The sequence below is a fragment of the Camellia sinensis genome, chromosome 12 (genome assembly GCF_055761805.1).
Source record: "Camellia sinensis isolate YWXY chromosome 12, ASM5576180v1, whole genome shotgun sequence".
Taxonomy (NCBI): Eukaryota; Viridiplantae; Streptophyta; class Magnoliopsida; order Ericales; family Theaceae; genus Camellia; species Camellia sinensis.
In genome coordinates, this window is record NC_138972.1 from 91,436,992 (window position 1) to 91,462,037 (window position 25,046).

At 38.7% G+C, this 25,046-nt stretch overlaps 1 protein-coding gene across 3 annotated transcripts; it reads left to right on the top strand.

Annotated features, from left to right (window-relative positions):
* Window positions 1–2,414: 2,414 nt before the first annotated feature.
* LOC114317031 (organellar oligopeptidase A, chloroplastic/mitochondrial) lies at window positions 2,415–15,975 on the top strand. 3 transcript variants are annotated; one of them, XM_082899216.1, is made up of 17 exons: window positions 2,415–3,081; window positions 4,028–4,195; window positions 4,288–4,411; window positions 5,367–5,443; window positions 5,524–5,667; window positions 5,833–6,063; window positions 6,127–6,217; window positions 6,660–6,781; window positions 7,109–7,216; window positions 7,314–7,556; window positions 7,799–7,944; window positions 9,414–9,531; window positions 10,584–10,743; window positions 10,842–10,873; window positions 15,127–15,192; window positions 15,309–15,380; window positions 15,701–15,975. In XM_082899216.1, exons 1-17 carry the CDS (start codon window positions 2,974–2,976, stop codon window positions 15,785–15,787), a joined length of 2,097 nt encoding a protein of 698 aa, XP_082755342.1. In that variant the 5' UTR covers window positions 2,415–2,973; the 3' UTR covers window positions 15,788–15,975. The 3 variants fall into 3 exon arrangements, with proteins under 3 accessions (XP_082755342.1, XP_082755343.1, XP_082755344.1); XM_082899217.1 differs by lacking the exons at window positions 10,584–10,743; window positions 10,842–10,873; XM_082899218.1 differs by lacking the exons at window positions 9,414–9,531; window positions 10,584–10,743; window positions 10,842–10,873.
* Window positions 15,976–25,046: the final 9,071 nt, after the last annotated feature.

Here is a 25,046-nt window from a genome sequence, read left to right on the forward strand (position 1 = left end):
AGAGATGAGTTGAGGCATATAGGAGCCTTATATAGGCTTGATTAGAGAGTTTAATTAAAACTAATCAAATGGACACTAATTATTCTAATTTAATCGTTCCGAATCGAATTTCAATTAAACCCACCATAAAATTCTAAAAATCCCAAATAACATAAAAATCTAGTCACTTCCGTGATCGGATGCCGATAAGGCCTTTAATTCGCAGAACAAAACAAAAACATGAACAAATTTTTCTACGATAGATAGATATGAATACAAATAATGCAACACACATGCAGTTAATTCAGAATTTCATCTCAATTACATATTAGGCATACTTAATCATGGATTATCCGTTAATAATGAGTCAGGGTTGTTACAATGTTAGTTTGTTACAAATATATTTATTTATATATTTAAATAAAGTTCTGATTATATCAAATATATATATTTTTAGAGTTAAGATATAATAATTTTTTACTTCTAAATTTATGCGATTAGATTGTGAAACTCAACTCTAGTGGACTCTTTGAAGGGATTTGTAGTTTCATAAAATTGTTAAATTTTATCACGTTATTCGAAAATAAACATAATTTATATAAAATCTATGAATTATTAGTATAATCCTTTTACTTTCAAACTAAAATAAATAGGCCCAAAAATTGATGTTTAACATTAAACCACACAATGGATAAAGCCAATACTTAAACATAAATTTGAATAAAAACTTCACTACTAGAAGAATAATAAATTTGAGAGTCATAAAAATTACTTTCAAAAATAATTTGTGTTAACTTTTGAGTCTATTCTATTCAGTCAAAAACAAATAAATAATTTTAATATAAATTTAAATAGAATACTATATTGTATTTTGACCCATGAGGCCGTTAGACAAGGTTAAGGCCAAGTTTGACATGATTGAAAAAAGATAAAAAGTCAAAAAGTCACTATCCTATTTAAGTCACATCATCTTATTTAAATCACATCACCTCTCTAACACATCACTTCAAATCCAACCTAAATTCAACCCATATTTCATAAAAAGTCAAAAAATACACTTATTTAGTTTTCCCAAACTAGGCCTAAGTCTAAAATTATCACACGAGTTTGCCTAGTACGAGTTTTAACTATAAAAAAAATTTGAGCTTCGTTTATGGGTAGGCTTGGGCTCCACTTTCATGTCATCAAGTCAAGCCGAGGCAATCTGTTAAGGTGGAGTTCAAGTATTCCCGCGAAGTAGGCCTACCAATTTTTTTGTGAGGAGCAATGATTGCTTTGTACAAGTTGGCCCAAACTGACCTAACAAACAATCCTTAATGGGGAATTTACAAACAGTTCCGGTTCGTAGCTCGAAATTTTGTGGCTCGATACCAAAATGACGTCGTTTTGGTATCTTTTTCTATTTTTTTTATTTTTTTTTCTTTTTTTCCTTTCTTCGCGTTTTTCTGAAGAAGTCCACAAAGACCCAAAATTTTTTCATCTTCATCAATATATCATCACAAATTTTCAGATTATGAACATCTTCATCAACATCATCACAAATCTGGAAAATCTGGAAAATCACCCACACAAATCAAACCCAAACCCCCCCACACACACACAGCAGCAGCAGCAACAAAATCACCCACACACACACAATTTTTCTGCGTTTTTCTAATGAAGAGGAAGAAGAAAAGGCAGAAGAAGAAAAAAAAAATGCCGAGAAAACAGATCTGGCCGATCAAAAAAAATATCTGATCTTCCTACCTTCAGATCTGGATCTTCATGAACACATCTTCATCAACAATTTTTTAAAAAAAAAATTTCAGATCCAGAAAAAAAAAAAGAGAGAGAGAGAGAGAGAAAACAGATCTGCCGATGTGGCAATCGCCGGTGATGGCGAGGGCAGAGTGGAAGAGGAAGATCAGATCGTGGAAGAGGAAGGAAGATCAGATCGGCTCCGCCCTTTCTCCCTTTCTCTCTCTTTCTTCTCTCCTCTCTCTCTCTTTCTCCCTCCTTCCCTTCTCTTTCCCCCTTTCTTCTTGCGTTTCTTCTTGCGTTCCACAGACAAAAGAGAAAAAAAAAAAAATCAAATCAAAACGGCGATGTTTTGATTTCGAGCCATTTTCGAGCCTCGAGGTTTCGAGCTACCAGTCATTTCTCATTTACAAATTAGTATATTTTTCAAAAATAATTTTAAATTAGTAGTAAATTTTACTAACTTTAATAATAAAAATTACTATACAAAATGTTTGTACAAAATTGTAAATATTTTATGAAGTTACTTATTATTTGCAATTTTCCCATCTATCACTAGTTAGTAGGCCGGTTCACATAGTCCGATTTCAAACACAAAGCTCATGCCCAATCTCACATAGTCCGGTTCGGCCTGTTTAAAAGCTTGACATAGGTTACATTAAATAAAGCCCTTTAGTCTATCTACATTGTCGGGCGAATTCATTAAAGTGAAGTTGATCAGTTTTTGTGTTGGTTCTTTATTGCATTTTTCTCTGGACAGATTACACTTTACTCCCTTCAACTATCATCATTTTTTATTTTATCTCCTTAAACTAAAAATTGATATGATATACCTTTTTTTATTTTTGAAAGTTTCCAATCTAACTTTTATGTCTATATTTGTTTTAGAAAACATACAAAAAATGTGTATATAATGTGCATATGTTAGGTTTATCTGTCATAAATATGACATGAATGTACATTTTTTTTGTCAATTTTGTTAATAGAATGAAAATATTAGAGTTATATTGAAAATTTTCAAAAAATAAAGGGCATAAATTGAACTATCAAGTTTTAGTTTGGGAGATAAAAATAAAAAATGGTGATAATTGAGGGGTGCAAGGTGTAATTTGCCATTTTTGTATTGAATTGATTGAAAGTCAATCAAATCATTTTTCGAGCTTGACACATTTTTCGAGGTATTTTGTCCTGTAATGGATCACCTGTATCATCTACTCAAGCATCTTCCAAATTCGCTTAAAGAACTAGCCTATCTGAATGGCATTGGAAGAGAATCCTTTATTGGGGAATTTCATTTTCCCTCCTTATGATGTCATCGAAGCCAAACATGTTCGTTCCGCAATCCGATCTTTGTTGAACCAACTCGTAAGTTCAATTTCATACTCCTTGATTCAAATTTTCTCACTGATATATATATATATATATATATAACGAAGCATACATATATATATATACTGGGTAGTGGATGATAGTTATTGGTTTAGTAAACATTTGGAAAAAGTTATTGTTCTCTGCATTTTAGAAATCAAAATTGTGTAACAAAGTTGTTCAATACTAGGTGAGTTATGTGCTTTATATAATAATAATAATAATGATAAATAGTATAAATATATACTTGTTGTGTGTTATAAATGAACTTTTGGGCAGCTTGATAACTAAGTAAGATGGGTTGAATTCAAAAACCGTTTAGCATTTATTTGTATAGTTTTAAATTTACCGAATTATATGGAGAGATAATTGAGAATTCTTTCTTTCTTTCCTTTTTTTTTAATGAGGAAAAAAAAAGAAGAAGAAATATGGCATAAACACCAACAACAGTGATGGCTTTATAATAGTACTAGGGGTTGTGCACACCTACATGGGTGTGCTTGAAATTTCCTTGTGGGTTGAAATCGGCCTTTATAGATCAAATAGGTAGTTATAGAAAAACTCGTGATTCAATTCTTAGTCAGAGAAGAGTAATTTGGGAATAAAAATCATGTGACACAAAAGTGTCAACACTAACTTAGCCCTTCATGTATATAATAGAAAGAATAGGTAGGTAGACAAATTGTACAGATATATACTAGCTGTGGTTGCAAAACGTGGTACTCTGCAGTTTTACATCTAAACTTACGGGTGGTTTGACGAATCAGGAAGATGGGTTAAATTTAAAAAATGTTTAACAGTTATTTATTGGATGTCTTGTTTTAAATTAACAATTATATTCTTGAAAAACAAAAATAAGAAGCACGACGAAGTTTCAGAAAAAGTTATAGAATAGGTATAGATGTATGTGGGTTCTGATAAGAGTTGATGGGTGGAGTTGTAGGAGAGTGATTTGGTTGAATTGGAGACTACAGTGGAACCCACATGGCCGAAGTTGGTTGAGCCGTTGGAGAAGATCCTAGACCGACTATGGATTGTTTGGGGGATTGTGAATCATCTGAATGCTGTCAAGGACTCTCCTGAACTCCGTTCTGCCATCACAGAAGTTCAGGTGCCTTTTCTTTACTCTTTAGATGACTCGAAGATGGTGCTGTTGAGTTAGTGCTGACAATGTTACTGTAATGCTCTTTGCTTGTTTTGCAGCCAGAGAAGGTTGAGTTTCAGCTAAGGTTGGGCCAGAGCAAACCCATTTATAATGCATTTAAAACAATCCGAGAATCTTCAGATTGGGAAACATTGAGTGATGCCCGTAAACGAGTAGTTGAAGGTCAGTGTTTTTTTTTTTTGCAATACACAGAACTCATGCTTGACTATATGTGGTTACTGGACAATGCTGTGAATTTGATGTTTGAATAATTAGTGATCCAAGATATGGGTAGCAAGAGATGTTTTCTCTTTGATTGCATTTTGGTTGCGCAGAGTTGAATTCAAACAGCAACTAATCCATGCAAGTAAATGAATGAGTCGATATATGACGCCTACAGTTATACCACGTAGGATCTAACTAGAACCTAACATATCAAACTTCAAGATTTTTAAATAAGTTGAAGAATGCAGTCTCAGTCTTTTTTTTTTTCTTTTGAGACTAACAAAAGACCGAATTCCAATAAATATTTCAGTATATACTATATATACTATGCTACAAGCACCACTGATACCTCACCATTGTCTACTACTCTTAAATGCCACCAACTTTACCCACCAATTTTTACTTAAAGGTCACACGTATTGATGGCACTTGACTCCTCTGCAACTCAGATCCTTCAACCACCTCTTTATCAAGAAACCTAGCAGCTTGCTAACAAATTATTTATTCTGCTTTTGGTCTGCGCACTAGCAATTGATTAAAAATAAAAAATAAAAAAGGCACAAAAAGAAGAGGAAATCATCAATTTTAATTAAGGATTAAACTAAAATCTGATTGATGAAGTTGTTTGTTTTTTGCATGAGTTTAAGATGCTCCTACATCAGCCAGATATTGCTATACCTATTACAGATATAGTCATTTTCCTTATTCACGTGCTTGCAAATTAAGGCTGACACATGGTGTTTCCAAAAGAGTAATTGCCATTTTATGTTTATCTTGATGCTTTTTTTCATAATTGATCAGCTGAATTAGTTTTGCACAAGCATATGTTTGATTATACTAAATTTATTGTTAGAACTGCAGATTTGCAGCTATTGATATTTGTTCCCATAATTGGGAATATCTGCTTGTGTAGGCCAAATAAAGGAAGCAGTTCTTAATGGTATTTCTCTTGAAGATGATAAAAGAGTATGTTTTAACAAAATTCAGCAGGTAAGGCTCTAATGAGTGGAAAAGGAAGGGGGATAAAAGTGAGGAAGAAGTTATTGATATCATTTTGTGGTAATTCGCAGGAATTGGAAAAACTAGGGCAGAAGTTTGAGGAGAATATTTTGGATGCCACAAAGAAGTTTGAAAAGTTGATCACAGAAAAGAAAGACATTGAAGGTTTGCCTGCTACTGCACTTGCTGTGGCTGCACAAACGGCAGTGCACAAGGTATTGCATGTTCAAGCTCATATACAGAATTCTTGCTAAGGAAAAAAATGCAAATACCATGTTTATAATGGCACATTTACCATAATTAGTTTAGTTATTTCACAAACTCCAATTGGTTGCCTTCATTCCCTATTATGGTTTAGCAAGTTTCCTTGATCATAGCAGGGATACGAACAAGCCACGGCTGAAGATGGGCCATGGGTTCTTACATTGGATGGTCCAATCTATCGCTCTGTTTTGCAACATGTTTGCAATCGCTCATTGCGTGAGGAAATTTTTCGTGCTTATGTGACCCGTGCCTCTGATGGAGATCTCAACAACACACCAATTATTGAACGAATTCTTCAGCTTAGGCTCGAGAAGGCAAAGCTTCTAGGCTACAATAACTATGCTGAGGTATGGTAGATACGAAATTTTGGCAATACTCCTTTTTTTGAAGCTTATGGCTATATATTCCAGGTAAGCATGGATGCAAAAATGGCTACAATAGAGAAAGCAGAAGAGCTTATAGAAAAGCTTCGAAGTGCTTCTTGGAATGCTGCAATTCAAGGTAGATGCTATGTAATTATTTTTTGTATCACCCATATAGTCCTACATATAAATTTATTCTTTGTTTCCTTCATGAAGTCCAAAGCAATTGCTAGTATGAATTTAAGACACACTGCATAAAGTGAATTTTGATTAAATTGTTGCATTTTAGTATTATCTTCAGGAAAAATTCATAAACATTATTGATGGATGACTCGATTTTCTTTTTGGTAAAGATTTCACTGTTAACACTGAAATATATGCTGCTTATGTGAGGACAAGTGACTATTCCTTTCAGTGTCATTTATGTTCTGAAAGAAAAAATCAGAGTGAAGAATGTTGTTGGATGCTCTCTGGTTGATGCTCTAGTTATAGAATTGTTCATGACCAGAAAAGAAAGTTTTCCCTAACAACCTCTTTATTAATTTTTTTTTTTTTCCTGGTTGTTCTTTCAATTATCAAAGACATGCAGGAGCTCAAAGATTTTGCTAAAAGTAAAGGCGCTGTAGAATCTGAAGAATTGACCCACTGGGACATTAATTTCTGGAGTGAGAGACTTCGAGAGACAAGTTATAACTTAAATGAGGTAGGCCCTCTCTCAATATGTCTTACAGTAGTAACACGAATATCAAGTGAATTGCAAAAGGGGAATAAACTCCACAGGCATGAAATTTGGATGAGGTTAGCAAAATCAACACAGGCTATATTGGGCATCAAAATGCTGACAGCATAAGAGAGTAATATGTGCCAAGCATTGACAATTACTTTTTTTTACTTTTTATTCTCTCTCTCTCTCTCTCTTTTTGTTTTCTTTTTCTTTTTTTTTAATTTTAATTTTAACCTTTAACCTCTATGGATATACTTTTGTGTGGAGAAGTTTAATTTCCTTTCCTGCTGCATCTCATTTCTACAGGAAGAATTACGTCCTTATTTCTCACTGCCGGTGGTTATAGATGGTCTTTTCAACCTGTCAAAGATGCTCTTTGATATTGAGATTGACCCAGCTGATGGCATAGCTTCAGTAATATTTATCTACCTTCTTCATTTTCTCGCTTCTTTCTGCTAGTGATGATATCAAACAAACCTCATCCTATCAATATACGGTTCATTCCTTCCAGGTTTGGAACAAAGATGTCAGATTTTACTGTGTCAAAAATTGCTTAGGCATTCCAATAGCTTACTTCTATTTTGATCCATATTCTCGTCCACTGGAAAAACGTGGGGGGGCATGGATGGACATCGTTACTGGTCGGAGCCGTATTTTGTGTGATGGTACATCTTCCAGGTTGCCTATTTGCCATGTTGTGTGCAATCAAACTCCACCGGTGGGAGACAAGCCAAGCCTTATGACCATTCGTGAGGTATATTTTAGCACTGGCCTCTTTCCCAATGGTTACTATTTCTGATTTTGAGGAATGTTTTAAGTATTGGTTTTAATAACCGAGACAGTTATTATTATTTTTTAATATCTATATGATTATATCTATTTATTTGATCACTGGAAGGTTTGCAATTTTCTGAGGAGTCATATAAGCTGCAACTGTTCTGCAGATTTTGCCATTTCGGTTTCATGATCTTCACATTGGTTGATTGCTATAATCAGGTTGAGACTGTCTTCCATGAGTTTGGCCATGCATTGCAGAACATGCTAACCAAACAAGATGAAGGTCTTGTTTCTGGTTCTCGAGGGATAGAGAAGGATGCTGTTGAATTAGCTTCTCAGTTCATGGAAAATTGGTGTTACCAAAGGTAATATTTTATTACCATAAATATCTCAATTCTATCTGTTATGCCTACTTGTCTCCCCAGATTCTACATTTTTATTCATGGCTCAAGCAATTTGAAATTGTTATGTAGCCATATATTATAAGTTATTCTTGTGTTGGTGGAATATGACTGCCTTTTGGGGGTTTCTCACAGCATTGCCTTTGAATCCTTATAAGCATTCAAAACATTGAAGTATGAATGTGAATTACTGCATACTTATTAAATATTTATTCAAGCACCAACATTGGGTTTATGTCGTTTTCAAAAGAAATGATTCCCTAACCTGATGCTCTGCTTTTAATGACTAATGGAGAATTTTCTTTGTAAAATGATTTTAGCATCTCTTCTTTTGCTTTTCTCTTTTCATATTTACAAAACAGTTCATCCCTAAGGAGGTTTAATTAATGGCATATCAGTTAACCACTAATTGTTAGTTCCTGGATTCTTCATGCGTGGGTGTGCCACTCCCACCTAGAAAACCATATTTTTATTTTAGTATGTGAATATAACAAAAGTTTACATATCTAAATGCATAGATAGTCCAAACTTCGATTTTCATAGACATGATGCTTCAGTGTTCTTGAACCTGAGCCTGTTCTTGCTTCAGAATTTGAGAACTTTTCAATATTTGGGTGTTTTGGGCATTGAAAGATGTGTTGAAAGTTTGTTTGTAGAGATTAATGAGTAAGGGTGAGTTTGAAGTGTATAATAGTATAAATGCTATTAAATTCGTTTTAAAAGTTAATGGAGTGCCAATTTTTTTAATATAGGAAACAAGTTGGCCTTTGCAGTACAATTGAGAATATTTGGTTTTATTGGATTCACAATCTGCAAGATTTATGTACCCTGATTTCAGCAGAAGGAACATACTATGAAATGGCAAATGAATTGATTTTCTCCAGCATTTTCTCGCTGCATAGTACTTGTTGTCCTCCACTGCCTTAATTTTCTTTCCAGGGTACAGCATCGAACCCTATACATTTTGACGATTTGATGGTCTCTCCTAGTTGTGTGGCTGTCACTCTTTATAAATGTCTATGTCCCAAGTACTAAACAAAAGCAGTGTAATAAGCTATTGACCGTGAGTAGAAAGATTGCCATTTTGAATTCATTTGAAGCTTTCTTATGAAATGGATTTGCTTCATTTAATGCTATTTCCGTGGATCTATCTAAGAATTCCTGCTCTCCGGTGGTGACTGAAGTAGTATTCTTTCCATCTTTTAGCTGCAAATCATGTGTTATATCCAAATCCTCTAACATTTGTTGAAAATTTAATATCGTCAAATTTGTATCTTTCAGATATAGCAATCAATGTTAAATTTTCTGCTCATTACATATCTCATCAACAATAGTATTTGGAGAATTCCATTTCATTCTGCTAATCTATTTTTAAGCTTTTTTGACAATATGCACATCTATGTCATCCTGTTGTGAATGGCCTCCAATTGCAGGGATATTTTAATGAGCATTGCCAAACACTATGAAACTGGAGAAATTCTCCCTGAAGAAGTATGCTTGAAAATTTTTTCTGCAAGGACTTTTCGTGCTGGTCCACTTTTGCTTCGTCAGGTTAAAAAAGATTTATGCTTATATAGTCTTACCAAATTGCTTCAAAAATCAAATCATTTGTATTTTCTGCTCCTTTTAGCATTTCCACTGAGGTTAAAACCATAGTCTGGTATTACTGTTGGGCTGTCAATTTTCTTGGAGATAGTATATTGGGTTATGTTATGGTGCTGGTGTTATTTCTATTGGATAGCTGGATACACAATGTTGGACCAATTTCCTTATAGCTTGAGCTTTTAGGAATAGTGGTGATCTAACATGATATCAGAGCTCAAGTTGGGGGAGGTCTTGGGTTAAAGTCTCTCAGTTTGCATTTTACTTATCTCTATGTATGTTTTTACATCTCCATGTGCAATATAGGATTGCACGTAAAGGAGTGTGTTGGATAGCTTCGTATATATTGTCGAGCACGTTTTCTAACAGGTTAACCTTTTAGAACTAGCGTTGATCTAACAATTTCCAATTCTCCTATCTTTTGTGGCCTTTACCACTGATTGCCAGCTGTAAATGCGACTTTGTCCATAATTATGCAGCCTTGTTGGTTAATTTGTAGTGTTTTTAGGGTTGAATCTCACAGGGTAGTAATAATTGGTTGTATGTTTTGCAGTCTCTTTGGTTCCTTCGTAGTTTAAGAGTTTTGAGGGTTGAAAATTGAAGGTTTCAAACAAATGGGTTGTGTCAGTTTATAACTCCTGTTCCTGAGATAAAAATATGAATAAATATCAGCTTTTCGTACAGCTGGGACTATTTTCCTTCATTGATAGCATTCCTTAATCCTCATCAACAATGCCTAATTTAGGCTAAGATGGTTAATCAATGATTGCTTGTGTGGAATGACAATTCATCTATTATAACAAATTGCTTCAAAAAATAGATGGCAGTATGTCACTAATGAGTCACAGAATTGGGCTTCTCCCAAGTAATCCATTTTTTTTGGGGGGTTTTGATTTTGATGATAGAGGAAAGGGAAGAAATGTTTCTTAGTTCATGCCTAAGTCATAACTCTTTCAATAGATTAAATGTCTCAATAATTCGTAAATTTTTTTTTTTGGTAGCTACGGTATGCAAGTGTAGATTTGGAACTTCATACGAAATACATCCCAGGTGGGTCAGAATCAATATATGATATTGATCAAAGAGTGGGTAAAATGACACATGTAATCCCACTGCTGCCGGAGGACAGATTTCTTTGTAGTTTTAGCCATATATTTGCAGGTTAGCTCACTTACTAACTTCATTGAAACCTGTCTTTGTTCGTATGTAAGTAATAAAGTAATAAAGTAATAACTTACAGATTATATTTTGAATATCAGATACATATGCAGCTGGATACTACAGTTACCAGGTAGGCTTTGCTCATCTATTTGTGCATTTATATAGTTTCTTTCTTGATGTTTTGGCTTTTTCCCGACTGCTCTGCTGTTTTTTATCTTCACACTCGCATGCGTATATTTGTTCTAATGACTTTCACATTTAACATTACGAACCTATGAATCATGGACACCTCCCCGGAGGTCACATACCGATGTCCGACACGTGTTGGACACGGGAATGCTCTGGACACATGTTGGACACCCTAGGGACCCATGATGTCCCTTTTTTTTTCCCCCCACTGCTATAGCATACCCAAAGTAGATGACTTTGATGAGAATAATTATGACATAGAATAAATATATACGAAAGTATGATAAATATATAAAATTATATGTTTTGCAGGTCTCCCTTGCATATCGCGTCCTGCATTTTTAAAAATTTGTGTGTCGTGTCACATGTCCCCGTCCGTGCTTCTTAGTTACTAACAACACCAATAGCTGAGCTGTTGTTAGAAGAAAATAATATTTTCCATAATATTTTGATAGCCCTGAATTGCCTTTATCAGAATCATTAAGGGTCACCACCCTACTAAAATGGTAGGAAATTATAAGATTGAAATGGAAGAAAATGAGGTGCTCAGGACATAACTATGCGAGATTTCTACTCTTTCTTTTTTTGGGTTTCTTAATCTTTGTTTCTTTTCAAATGTTACAATTTTATCATGATGACTGTCAAAACTATATTAGGGTAAGAAGTTATAATGAAAGAGCATTCGTGCAGGCATGGAAACTTTACATGACAAATTGGAAAAAATGTCTGTTTCCTAGATATGATAATTGTTTTTAAATTTTATTCAAGACCTATTATGGTTGGATCTGGCCAGATTTCATACTAAGTTTTTGCACAATGGCCATTGGCCATTTTATCCAGACTACAGCATAAATATGAACTTTGTCACTCTCTGTAAAATAAATTGAGATGTATATTATTGATTGATGTTTTGATTGATATTCTGTCTATTACAAATGGTTCCTTATATAGATGTAGGTGTAGTGGATGGTGGTGGTAGGTGAGTGTAGTAGGTGAGTGTGTGGTAGGTGATGGTAAGTGTGTGGTAGGTGATGGTAAATTATACAATGTACATTAACAGCCCTCCTCAAACTCAAGGAGGATAGGTACTAGCCAACTTGAGTTTGGAGAGAGTAACAAAACAGAAAAATAAGCTGACAAATAAAATTAAAAATGGGATAGGAGACACTGTATGGTTGTGTCAGACCGTTATAGACGACAGTTTACGGGGTCATGTCAGACCGTTGTAGCAGACACTGTGTGGTCGTGTCAGACCGATGTAGAAGACAGTTTATGGGGTCATGTCGGACCGGTGTAGCAGGACAGTTTACGGGGTCATGTCGGACCGTTGTAGAAGACAGTTTACGGGGTCATGTCGGACCGATGTAGCAGGACAGTTTACGGGGTCATGTCGGACCGATGTAGCAGCTGACCGGAATCAATGTCCGGACAGTTTATGGGGTCATGTCGGACCGATGTAGAAAATTGTGGTGGTGCACCAAGGGGGTGACTTAGGGAGTGCGCCTTGAGCGACTTATACATGATACTGTGTATAACCCCCCCTCAAACTCAAATAGGTGTGAAGATAGAAACCTATTTGAGGTTGAAACAAAGGGATTGATAAAGCTGACCGGTGTAGAAGACACTGTATGAGTGTGTAGATAGGCTGCCCAAAAAATATACATGTAGATATATATCGAGCCCTCAAAAGTCGTGCCCTCAAAAGGTGTGCCCAATCTGTCAAAAGGCGTGCCATCAAAAGGCGTGCCCAAGGCATCAAAAGGCGTGCCAGATATGATGGCGAGGCACGTGAGTGCCTTGGCTGGCGTGCCCGGGGTGTCTGGCGTCAAGAGGCGCGCGATGCGCGTGGCTGCCTCGGCTATATAACCAAGACTGAACCTGAGGCTGAGGCTGAGACAAAAAACCTGCGAATTTCTCTGAAAAACTCTTCGTTGTGCTGAGAGAGAGAGTCTGTAACACTCTGTTGCGAGAGATAGTCTGTAATACTCGGTTGCCCAGAAAATGGCCTCGTCTTCCCGGAGTCTGCTCACTCTCTTTCCAGACCTCAACGAGTCAACAAGAGAGAAAACTGGTGCAGTGTCCCGTGAACCTCAACCAAACACCACTGGGTTTGCTCCGTTGAACTTTCCGATGCAGTCGGTGGAGCAAAAAATGGCAGTGCAAACGGATGTGGAGGCTAATCAGTATACTTTGAAGGCATGTGTGGAGTCCATGACGGCGGTCACAAACTTGTCGCACCGGCTGCAGAGTAGGACAAATGAGGTGCAGCAATTAAACTCCCAGCTGGCTCTGCTCCAACGCATGTATAAGGATGCGCGAGCAGAGATAAGCGTGCTAAGGGCAGAAAACAAGGAGCTGAAGCGGAAGGCCACCGTGATGTTCCGATTTGGAGGGCCGCCATATGCTGCAGTGGAGGAGCAGGGAGTAGTGATCATGCCCAGTGGAGTGGGAAACACGGAGGCAACACCGTCAAGAGCCGCCCAGGACGGAGGCAAGAAGAAAAGACCGGCGGCAGAGTAGAGAAGAAAAATCCCACCTGTGAATGTGGGTGTTTGTTTGTATGTTGTTGTTGTTGTTTTTTTTTTTTTTTTTTTTGTTTTTTTTTGTGTGGAAACATGGTGATCGGGGTGAGCCCCGACATGAATAAAATGAATTTGGTGTGCAGATCTGCCTGCGTCTTTGTTTTTTTTTTTTTTTTTTTTTTGTGAATAAAAAAAAAATAAATAAAGAAAATAAAAGAAAGAAAGTAGAGTACAAAATGTGGACACTGCCAGTGGAAAACATGATTAGATCACTTGTTAATAATAATAAAAAAAGGAGACCACTTGAGTGGGCTTTTTAATAATAATAAAAAAAGGAGACCACATGCGTTGTGTGCGTTGTGTGAGTGGGTGGTCTGTGTCAATGGGGTGCTGGGTGTGTAAAACTGTGTAGTTTTTTTTTTTTTTTTTTTTTTTTTTTTTGGTGATAAAAAAAATATATATATATATATATATAGATATATTCTATAGACTCGAGTGGAAGGAATGAGAGGTGTGGGCAACATCACATTGTGGAGTCTGACAAAAGAAAGAGGTTGGGTTGTAAAGTAAGGGGAAACGTGGGTGCAAAAGGGGAAGTGGTTGCAGAAGAAAAAAAAAAAAAAAAAAGAGAGGTATGGGGAGAATAGAATAAACATATACGGAGAGAGAGTAAAAGAAAAGAAATAGAATAAACATATGTTGGTCAAGGGACGTCGGGTCGGCTAGGCGCCAGAAGAGGTGGGAACACCCAACAGAAGTAGCAACAGTGGGACGCGGGCGAGCATGGCCGCGGCGAGGCTGCGGACTAGGGGGGGTGGCGCCGGGGCCGGAGGTGGCGAGGCAGACGCTGGGGAGGCCGGAGTGAATCAGCCGCAGTGATGGGCGATGTCGCCGTTGGTGACGCTGGTTTTTGATGTGGCAGCGAGGTCGATGATGATGAGGAGGGCCCCGATGAGAACCGCCATACAGATGAGGTAGAAGGCGAGGAGGCATTCTTTGTTCCAGTAGGAGCCTACGAAGCCGGTGAGGGAGACTAGAAGGATGAAGATGCCGAGGAAGACGAGTGGCCATCGGATCCAGTGGATGCACTCGTTGTCTGGCTTGGATGCGAACCAGACTCCCGAGGCGATTATTGGGATGGAGGAGAGGAAGGCTATGAAGTTCAGGACTGAGGTTATGTTGTTGCTCACTGCCATGGTTATGGTGGTTTAGAGAGAGAAAGTGCAGAGTGGTGAGAGAGTGTGGAATAGGGGTTTGCTTGTCAGGGAAGGTGAAGAGTTCAGCTATGGAATTTGTGACAGCGGAGTGAAGGTATGTGTAGAGGTCCTAATTGGTTGAGGTCCGGCGGGCGGTCAAGGCAAGGTTGCCGCCCGCCGGAAGGCGAAGAACACCAAGAACTTTAACCTATAGCTCTGATACCATGTAAAATAAATTGAGATGTATATTATTGATTGATGTTTTGATTGATATTCTGTCTATTACAAATGGTTCCTTATATAGATGTAGGTGTAGTGGATGGTGGTGGTAGGTGAGTGTAGTAGGTGAGTGTGTGGTAGGTGATGGTAAGTGTGTGGTAGGTGATGGTAAATTATACAATGTACATTAACACTCTCAATTTGCACTTGTTTCTAAAACTATGTTTTCTTTTTCATTATGTGTGTGGATATTTCAGTGGGCAGAAGTGTTGTCCTTTGATGCTTTCTCTGCATTTGAGGAGGTCGGGTTGGATAACGAGCAGGTATAGCTGTAGATCTGTATTAGACTATTAAGCAGTGATCACTAAACACACTTTCAGGAACATGTGATATAGTTTGGAAAATAACCCAAGAATTTATTTATTTTGTGTTGCAACAGGCTGTTAAAGAACTGGGTCGCAAGTTTCGGGAGACTGTTCTTGCTCATGGAGGTGGAAAATCGCCCATGGAGGTGACACAATAAACTTTCATATTTTAAGTATTTCTTTTTAACTTAATATGAAGTGAAGTTTGATTTTCATACCCCGAAGATATCTGAGGTAGGGTCGTGCATGCTTCTTTTTAACTTACGACTTAAAATCTCGCTCCCATGCCATGCCATGCCATGACAGTGCCACATAGTCGAATCATACAATTTTGGGTCATTTCACTTTTATCCCCTTAACTATCATCATTTTTTTTTTTTTTTTTCATCCCTCAACTACCAGTTTTATCTATTTAGTTCCCTACAATTTAACTGCCCTATTTCTGAAGTAGACTTTTTATTTTCAGGTCTTTGTTGAATTTCGAGGGCGTGAACCTTTACCGGATGCGTTTCTCCAGTACAACGGACTGTTACCAGCTGTGGATGCTAATTGAGTGCTTTTTATTAATTCCTAATGGTTTCTGCATACTAGGAGTGGGAAAAATATGTGTTATTGTTGCTCCAATCCAACCCAAGACTTCTTCACAAGAGCTGTCCCCATAGCACTTTATGGTCATTTTAGTTTGTATAACAGTCACATACCATAGCCAATATCAACGAGTAATTCAATTTTCGCACGTTATTTACACTCTATGAATATCTTTCTCAGTACACACATTTAATGAATTTATTTATTTTTTGTTTTACTTATTTCACATACAAAATGTTTCAAATATGTCCATAACATATAATGTGTACAAAAATTTCAACATATTATGTACACACACCATATAAAATATAAACTCTCACTACACCTCTAAGCCTAAATCAAAACATAAATTGCACCTTACACACAGACATTTTTTTTGGCACACTTCAATAATTTTCCTACCATATTTACTAAGGTATGCAAAAAAAATTAAATCAATAATTTTTTGTATTATTTTACTATTATTCTTCAAAAATTAATACTCTGTTTAGTTTTAATTTTTCAAAATATTTTTATTAATTTTAAAATCTTTTTTTTGTTTTGTTTTTGTTATTAGAAACTTTTTACATATTTAATCAACTTTTTACTTTTTAGAATCACTTAATTTAGATACATTTAAAAAGTAAATTATTTGCTAAAAATCTTTAAAAAAATAATAAATACAAAATAAATATGTGCTAAATTTTTATATTTTTGTATGCTTTTAAGTGTATCAAAATTAAGTGAATTCAAAAAAAAAAAAAATAGAATATTAAAAATGTTCACTAAAACAAAAGGATACAGATTCAAATTTTTAAAAATTATTTTTCAAAACTCAAAACCAAACTGAGTGCAAGTTATTGCTATACTATTTTCATTATTCGTTCCATGTTGACTGGCAATGAGATGGAAATAATTTGGTACTAGTTATCCAAATACATTAAACAAATTCAACAATCAACAACTAAAACAAACAATAATTTTTGATTTTGTACTTCTGAATCAAATATAAATTTTTGACATATAACTATTTTTTGAGTTGGTTTTTGAATATATTAAATGTTTTCAAAAGTTAATTTCCTTATAGGTGCAACATTTTCAAAATTGATTTTTAGAATGATAATTGCAACAATGAAAAAAAAAATACTTTCGAACCAAAAAGCTCACATATTCGTTGCCTAACTTTTTTTTAACAATCATTTTTTTTTCTACATCTAAACATTCATTGTTTGTAAATCCCCCATCATACAAATCAATAATAACAGTGGGGTGTAATGAAACAATGTTATAAGCAATGGATAAGGAGTGAAAATCTAAGCAATATCGATCAAATCTATGAGAAACGATGAAGGAATAGTAAAGTGAACAATGATCAATGGAGGGAGTGAGAAAGAAACAAAAAATTAAAGAGCAAGTCTAATATGTGTATTTTTTGAAAAGAAAATGTGTACTAAGAATTTTCATATAAAAGATGTGTGATAAGAAAATTTAGTTTTAAGAATTGATGCATGTATTGATATCTATATTGGTCATTTTGTTTATTAGTAAAATTATAAGAAAAATGTAATTCATTAAGTGTGTGCACAGATAGTAAATGATGTGTGAAAATATAATTACCCAATATCAATTGTTGTTATTTTTAGAAAATTCTATTTCCACACACCTATTTATTTCAGTCCACACACTTAATGAAATTTTATTTTAATGACAATTATACTCTAAAGTAAAATGACTATAATAGACATCAAAATATACCTATAATATTCTATTCTAATTTTCTCTATACACATCTTTTTAAAATAAAAAAATCTCAAAATTTTCAAAAGAAAAACCTTTGGCTAGGTCACACTAAATATGGATGTACATGGAAACCGCTTAGTATCCATTTTTGCACACTCTCATCAACAACAATTGATCTTCTCAGCATAGTGAGACTGAGAAAAAGCATATCCTTCAAATGTTCTAGTAATTTTTATTCCTAGAATTACATCTGCTACTCCCAAATCTTTCATGTCAAACTTTTTGTTCAACATTTTCTTTGTGGATTTAATCATGTTATTATTGCTTCCAATAATGAGTATGTCATCCACATAAAAACAAACTATGACATAGCCTTTGTCTGTACTTTTAAAATAGACGCATTTGTTACATTTGTTTATCTTAAAACCATCCAAAAGCATAACGTAATCAAATTTTTCATGCCATTGTTTCAGAGCTTGTTTTAATCCATAAAGAGATTTGACAAGTTTACAAATCTTTTTCTCTTAGCTAGGAACTTGAAACTCTTCTGGTTGTTCCATATAGATTTCCTCATTTAACTCGCCATTCAAAAAAGTTATTTTAACATCCATTTGATGTATTTCTAGATTATACAAGGTTGCAATCGCAATTAATATGCGAATAGATGTTATTCTTGTCACTGATGAATAGATGTCAAAATAATCAAGGCCTTCATTCTGCCTGTATCTCTTAACAACGAGCCTAGCCTTTTATTTATCTATTAAACCATCTGCTTTCATTTTTTTCTTGAATATCCACTTATATCCAAGAGGTTTACACCCTGGTGGAAGATCTGTTAGTTGCCAAGTATGATTTTGCGATATTGATTCAATTTCACTATTCACAGCCTATCTCCACAATAGAGCTTCAGGACTTGACATTGCTTCCTTGAAGTTTTGAGGCACATTTTCTAACAGTTATGTCAAATAATTTGGACCAAATGATTTAGAGATCCTAGCCCTCTTGCTACGTCTAGGTTCACCTGCTTCATTATCATTGTGGTCTTCACTACTACCCATAACAGTATTAAAAGTTCTTCTATTTGAACTTTTCTCTCCAGTTTTCTTGCAAGGAAAAGTGTATTTAAAAAGCGACACATTCCTTGATTCAATAATAGTATTTACATGCATATCAGGATTTTTAGATCTATGAACTAAAAATCTGTATGCACTACTATTATTTGAATAACCAATTAATACACAATCATCGATTTTTGGTCCTATCTTAATCGTTTTGGGACTAAGGACTGCCACCTTGGCCAAACACTCCCACACTTTGAGGTAATTCTAGGTAGGTCGTTGACCTTTCCACAATTCATAAGGTGTTTGATTAATTTTCTTGTGAGGTACCCAGTTAAGGATAAAGTTAGCAGACAAAATCGCCTCCACCCACAAGTTCTGAGATAACCCTGAACTAATCAACATAGCATTTATCATCTCTTTAAGAGTTCGATTCTTTCTCTCAGCAACTCTATTTGACTGAGGAGAATAGGATGCAGTGGTTTGGTGAATAATACCACGTTCAGAACAAAATTTCTCAAATGCTGCATCATACTCATCACAGTTGTCACTCCTCACTATCTTAATAGTTTTGCCAAGTTGATTTTCAACCTCAAGTTTATATTGCTTAAAAGCTTATAAGGCTTCATCTTTACTTCTCAATAAGTAAACATAGCAATATCAAGTGTAATCATCAATAAAAGTAATAAAGTACTTCTTACCTCCTCTAGTTTGAACAAATTTTAAATCATAGATATCTGTGTGAATTAAACTTAGAAGTTTAGTATTTCTTTCTACCTTATTAAATGATGCCTTAATGAGTTTTGCCTCAACGCAAATCTCACATTGATGATTAGGATCAAACTCTAAGTTGGGTAAACATTCTAAAGCAACAAGTCTACGCAAAGAATTAAAATTAACATGTCTTAATCTATCATGCCATAAAAAAGGAGACTTAACAATATAAATAGAAAATGTGTTCTTATTATTAAAAACCAGATTGGGTACAACAGTTATTACATCGAGCTTAAAAAGCCCATCACTCATATAACCTCGCCCTGTATACATGCTGTACGGGGAGCAAATATTCCGGCAAGCCCGTACTCCTTTCTTCCGTGCTCCGTTTATGTCCGATCACCTGCGCGCAAACAATGGTGAGCTACCCGGCGGTGTGTGGCCGGAAAAACCCTCTGACGATCAAGTTAGCACACACCTTGAGATAGAGAGAAAGAGGGAAGGAGGTGTTTGAGTGTAAGAAATTCCTTACAATGTGTTCATCTGTCGCGTATGGGGGGCGCAGACATGCTTATATACCCTCTGCGCCCTATATCCACTCCCAGTCTTTTCCTGACACGTGGCTCCGCTATCCCATCTGTCAGCATAAACCTTGCCGATCATCACCTAATCTCAACTGCCTGCCTACTCAGCAGGAGCTCGGCAGCCGAGCTGCCCTATCCGTTGCTGTGCCGCGCCGTGCTTCATACCCAAGCACTTCGCCGGCTAGGACCAAGGAGGACCGGGCTAGGCGGCATCTCGGCAAAGCCTAGCCCGAGGCACCTCCGGTGGTCTACCTTTTTGCCGGTCAAACAGTTACCTCGGCTGTCCACGCCTTTCCGGGCGCCGGTCACTCAACTTGTCTGGCTTCGGCCATCCCCTGATCGAGCAGCTCGGTCCGACTGAGCACTGCCTTGCCGAGCAGCTTCCTTACGGTCTGGGGCGGCACACACTCGTCCCAAGTTCTGCCCGGCCCAAGTTCTGGCGGCCCATCTCTGGGCGGATAGTCGATCATCTCGGCCCCATGCACAATTGGGCTCTCAACCTGCTCGGCCGTTATCTCGGCCCAACTCCAGATCATAAATCACCCTCTCAATTGCCCCTTAATTCCGTCCGCGAAAGCGTGATTGGGATTACTCACATCGACCGAGATAACATTTCTCCGATCTTCAAGATGCCAAACCTCGACCGGGCTAGTTAACATAACTGTCTGCAAACTTGTCCGGTTATACTCCTCGGCTGACATCCTTTACTTTGAAAGTAGCTCGGTTGGCTCTTCAAATCTTCAACCCGTCGCTTCAGTCCTGACGTCGCCATAAATAGGGACACGTGGCGGGCTGCCATTGGTCATCGAGCAGCCAACCCGCCGTTTTTGCCAGAATTTGAATTTGGGTGGCCTCTCGTGCTTACATATACAAGACCCCCCTTATGCCGTTTCTTCTTACTGCCTCTTTTCTACCTGACGATTCAGAGCTCAAGCCATCTCCTCTCATACTCGACTGCCATTCTTCGTGCTTGGAAGAACAGCTCCAGCCCTTCACAGGTAAGATCTTCAATCCCTCAAGTTGCTATTTTCTTTCATATTACACACATTAGGGCACAAAAACGTAGCTTTTACGGCATAGGCCATAGAATCCGTCCCAAACATCCCACTGTTCTTGGTGTTCTTCTTCTTCCTGAAGAACACTGAAGAACTGGAGCGAACCGGGCTCCTGGTCTTCTTTTGATCTAAAAAACCAATCTGACCGAGCAAATAACATGTTTGTCTCAACCCCAGCAAAAACCGAGATAATCAAAAGGACTTGGTCGCTCAACCGGGCTAACATCTGGTCTGCTTGGGCGACCGAGCTCCTTAGATAGAATAGACAACCGAGGTGGTTTGGCACTCTTAATGACCGAGCTAAAGTCCAGCTCCTTTTGCGCGACCGCGCTCACACTTAACACTTGCCATCATTTTCCTGCAGAGTCCAAGGGGACCACTGTCATTCCTGAGGCTCTCAGGACCGAGCAGCATCCAATAACCAGTGCCAAACCCCTCAACCGGGATACACTAAGCCGGCCACAAATGGGGAAATTCCGCTTCCTAGTGGATACTCCGGCCGCGCTAGCTGCTTTCAGAGAGGATTACGGCATCCCGGCCGATGTTCATCTCGAACTGGCTGAAGAGGAGACTACACCCTGGGGCAGACTTGACCAATGCCCCTTCACCGTGCTCTCAATTGTCGAAGGGGCCCTCCGTTTCCCGCTCAACCCTCTTATAACCGAGTTCCTCCGCCGCACCGGGCTGGCACCCACACAAGTGTCCACCAATACCTATAGAATTATCAACGGTGTTCACGAATTGAACAATCGGCTAGGCACCAACTTAGGTCTAGCCGAGATATTAAGGCAATACACAATGGGCCATACCGGCGACGGCCTAGCATATTACTTGAAGATAAGACCGGGCAAGGAAAAAATTGTAACCGGCACCCCGGATAAAGATCTGCACGACGATGATTTTTTCTGGGTGTCGGGCAATTACGAAACAGCCGAGGTGCCGGGCTGGTTCATAAACAAGGACTTCGGTTCTTCACGTAAGCCACTCAAACTTGCTCGGTTAGCTTAACTCTTTACTTTGTAACTAACCGGTTTTCCTGTTTCTTTTGCAACAATCCAAGCCTTGCAAGCCAACTATCAATTTCCCAACGTCGAAGCAATTCGGACCGTGCTTCGGTATCCTCACCGAGATTGCAACGATTTACTCGGCTACACGCCGACCTACAGGTATTCTGCTCCGCGCCGAAGTAGAGTAACTGACTTCCTCCGCGCTCCTTCGCCGCCTCCAGATCCTACTCTGCCAGACGTTCCCCTCATTCGCTTGACCGAGGAGCAAGAAATGGCCAAGCGCAGCAGAATCAAGAACTTGCTCACCGCCACATCCGCCGAGATGCCGAGCGTCGTAATTCGCTCGCCAGCCGCCGGTCAATCCAGTGGCACTGTGGTCGCCCTTGCCTCTCAATTCGCCGGGCAATCCAGCCGAGAACCCTCTGCACGACGTGCCGGTAAAAGAGCTCGGGCAGACCCATCCGCCAAGCTAGTCGCCGAGCTTACCACCGAGCATCCAGCTGACGCCCCCCCGCCCCAGTGCCGGCCTGGCGTCCACAGCTGAAGCACCGGGGTCAAGACATCCCGGCAACGGCTTCGATCAAGGCTGACAAAGAGCATCTACTTGCCTTCGATCTGTCCAAAGCCTTGCTACTACCGAGCGACATGGTCGGCAGCGACCACGTCCCCGACACCCGGTTAGTCAAATCGTCAGTGAAGTCTATGGCCATGGTAAGTCGATGTTCCTCTGAAAATTTCACAAGTGTTTGCCCGGTTCCCTTTCTAATCAACTTTGCTTTTTTGTAGGCCATTCAAAAACAACACCTGGTTTTGGAGCGCATCCACAGGCTTCGGTAAAAGGCCAACGACATAGCCAGCCAGGTCGAGAGCCTTCAAGCCGAGCTCGGTCGGGCTAAGGCTTCCCTTGAGATGGCTAACGCCGATAATAACAGACTGCTTGGTCAGCTGGATGCAGCCGAGAAAAAACGGGATGAGCTCCAGACCGAGGTGGACACCCTGAAAAAGTCGAAGAAGAAAGCTTGCCGGGCTGCCAACAACGCCGGTTTTAACGAGGCCGAGGAGAGCTACAAGAAGCAAGTCTTTGCAACATAAGACATCTACTTCAAGGCTGGATGGAAGTCCGCCTGCGAACACCTCGGCCAGGGCTCTGACACCGACGTATTTGCCAACCCTCCTCCAGCTTCGCTACCGGTCTACCTCGTGCCTTATGCAAACGACGTCTTCAGCGCTTTGCAAGCTGAGGCCGAGGAAGGACTTGAAGAAGGAGACGGTGAGACAGATTCTGAGGCAGAAGAGGCTGAGGTGCAAGAGCAGCCCGGCAATGAGGAGCCCGGTGCCCAAGACACAAATCCAACCATTAACCTTGATGCCGGCGAGGACGAATTCACCAATCTATCCCCCTTAGTTTAGTTTTCTTTTTTATATTTTTGCTTTCAACGCTTCTGATGTAACCGGGCTCTGTCCCCAGCTTTTGTATTGATTTTCTTTTCAATGAGAAATTCAAATTTTACTAAGTGTTTGCACGGTAGTTATCAATTCCATCTTCAGCAAAATATCTCAGTATAAATCATTGTTTGAACAAAACACCTTATCAACCGGAATGCATAACACGGTTGAAGTACTTAAGCAGAACAAAACAACAAATTTATAAACCGAAATAACAATCCCGGTTGGTAATGACAAAGTTGGACAAATCATCAACACTTTCAACCGAATTAGATCATCTCGATTGGGAATCCGAGGTTGGACAAAACACCAACTCTTCCAACCGGAGTACATCATCTCGGTTGGCAATCCAAAGTTGGACAAAACACCAACTCTTCCAACCGGAATACATCATCTCGGTTGGGAATCCGAAGTTGGACAAAACACCAACTCTTCCAACCGGAGTACATCATCTCGGTTGGCAATCCGAAGTTGGACAAAACACCAACTCTTCCAACCGGAATACATCATCTCGGTCCTTAATCATTACAACAGCAATCCAAGTGTTAAAGCAATATTACTTCTATAAATTGACAACAAGAGTTACATGTTGCTGTGCAAGCCAAAAAGTTCTTTGCACAAGAAAAGAAAGCAAAAGCTTAAAAATAATACAGTTTCAAGTTGGCCGCATTCCATGGCCGGGGTATTGCTCTTCCTTCTAAATCCTCCAAGTGGTAAGCCCCTTTGCCCGCCAGACCGGTGATCTTGTAGGGTCCTTCCTAATTTGCCCCTAGTTTGCCTTCTCCTGGCACCAGGGTGTTGCCCATAACCTTCCTCAAAACCCAATCACCAACCTTGAATGGTCTGGGCTGCACCGTCTTGTTGTATTTCTTGGAGAGCTCTTGCTGGTAGGCGGCCACATGGATGAGGGCCTTCTCCCGACGCTCTTCTACTAGGTCCAACTCCAAGGCAATAGCCTCGGCATTCAGTTCCGGCTCGAAACTCTCGCTTCTTAGGGTGGGCATGCCAACTTCCAGGGGTATAACCGCCTCCATGCCATAAGCCAAAGCATATGGAGTTTCCCCGGTAGATCGTCGCGAGGTTGTTCGGTATGCCCAAAGGACGCTGGGTAATTCCTCAGCCCACTTTCCCTTTGCCTTCTCTAGCCGTTTCTTCAACCCATCCAGTATAGTCTTGTTTGATGCTTCGGCTTGACCATTGGACTGAGGGTAAGCCGGGGTGGAGTTGTAAAATTCTATCTTTAAATCTTCACAAAATCCTCTGAATAGGCGACCATCAAACTGGGTGCCGTTGTCGGAGATCAAGATCTTGGGGACGCCAAACCGCGTGACCACATTCTGCCAGACAAACCGCTTCACGTCTTTTTCTTTGATGGTTGCCAAGGGCTCAGCTTCAACCCATTTCGTGAAGTAATCTGTGGCTGCGATGAAGAATTTCCGGTTGCCCGGTGCTGTTGGCAGTGGTCCTACTATATCTAGCCCCCACATGGCGAAGAGCCAAGGACTAGTGAGGGGAAGAAGTTCCCTAGCAGGCTGATGGATCTGATGGGTAAATTTCTGGCATTTTTCGCACTTGCGGACGTACTTCTGTGCGTCGGCCTACATGCACAGCCACCAGTATCCCTGCGAAATAGCTCGGTAG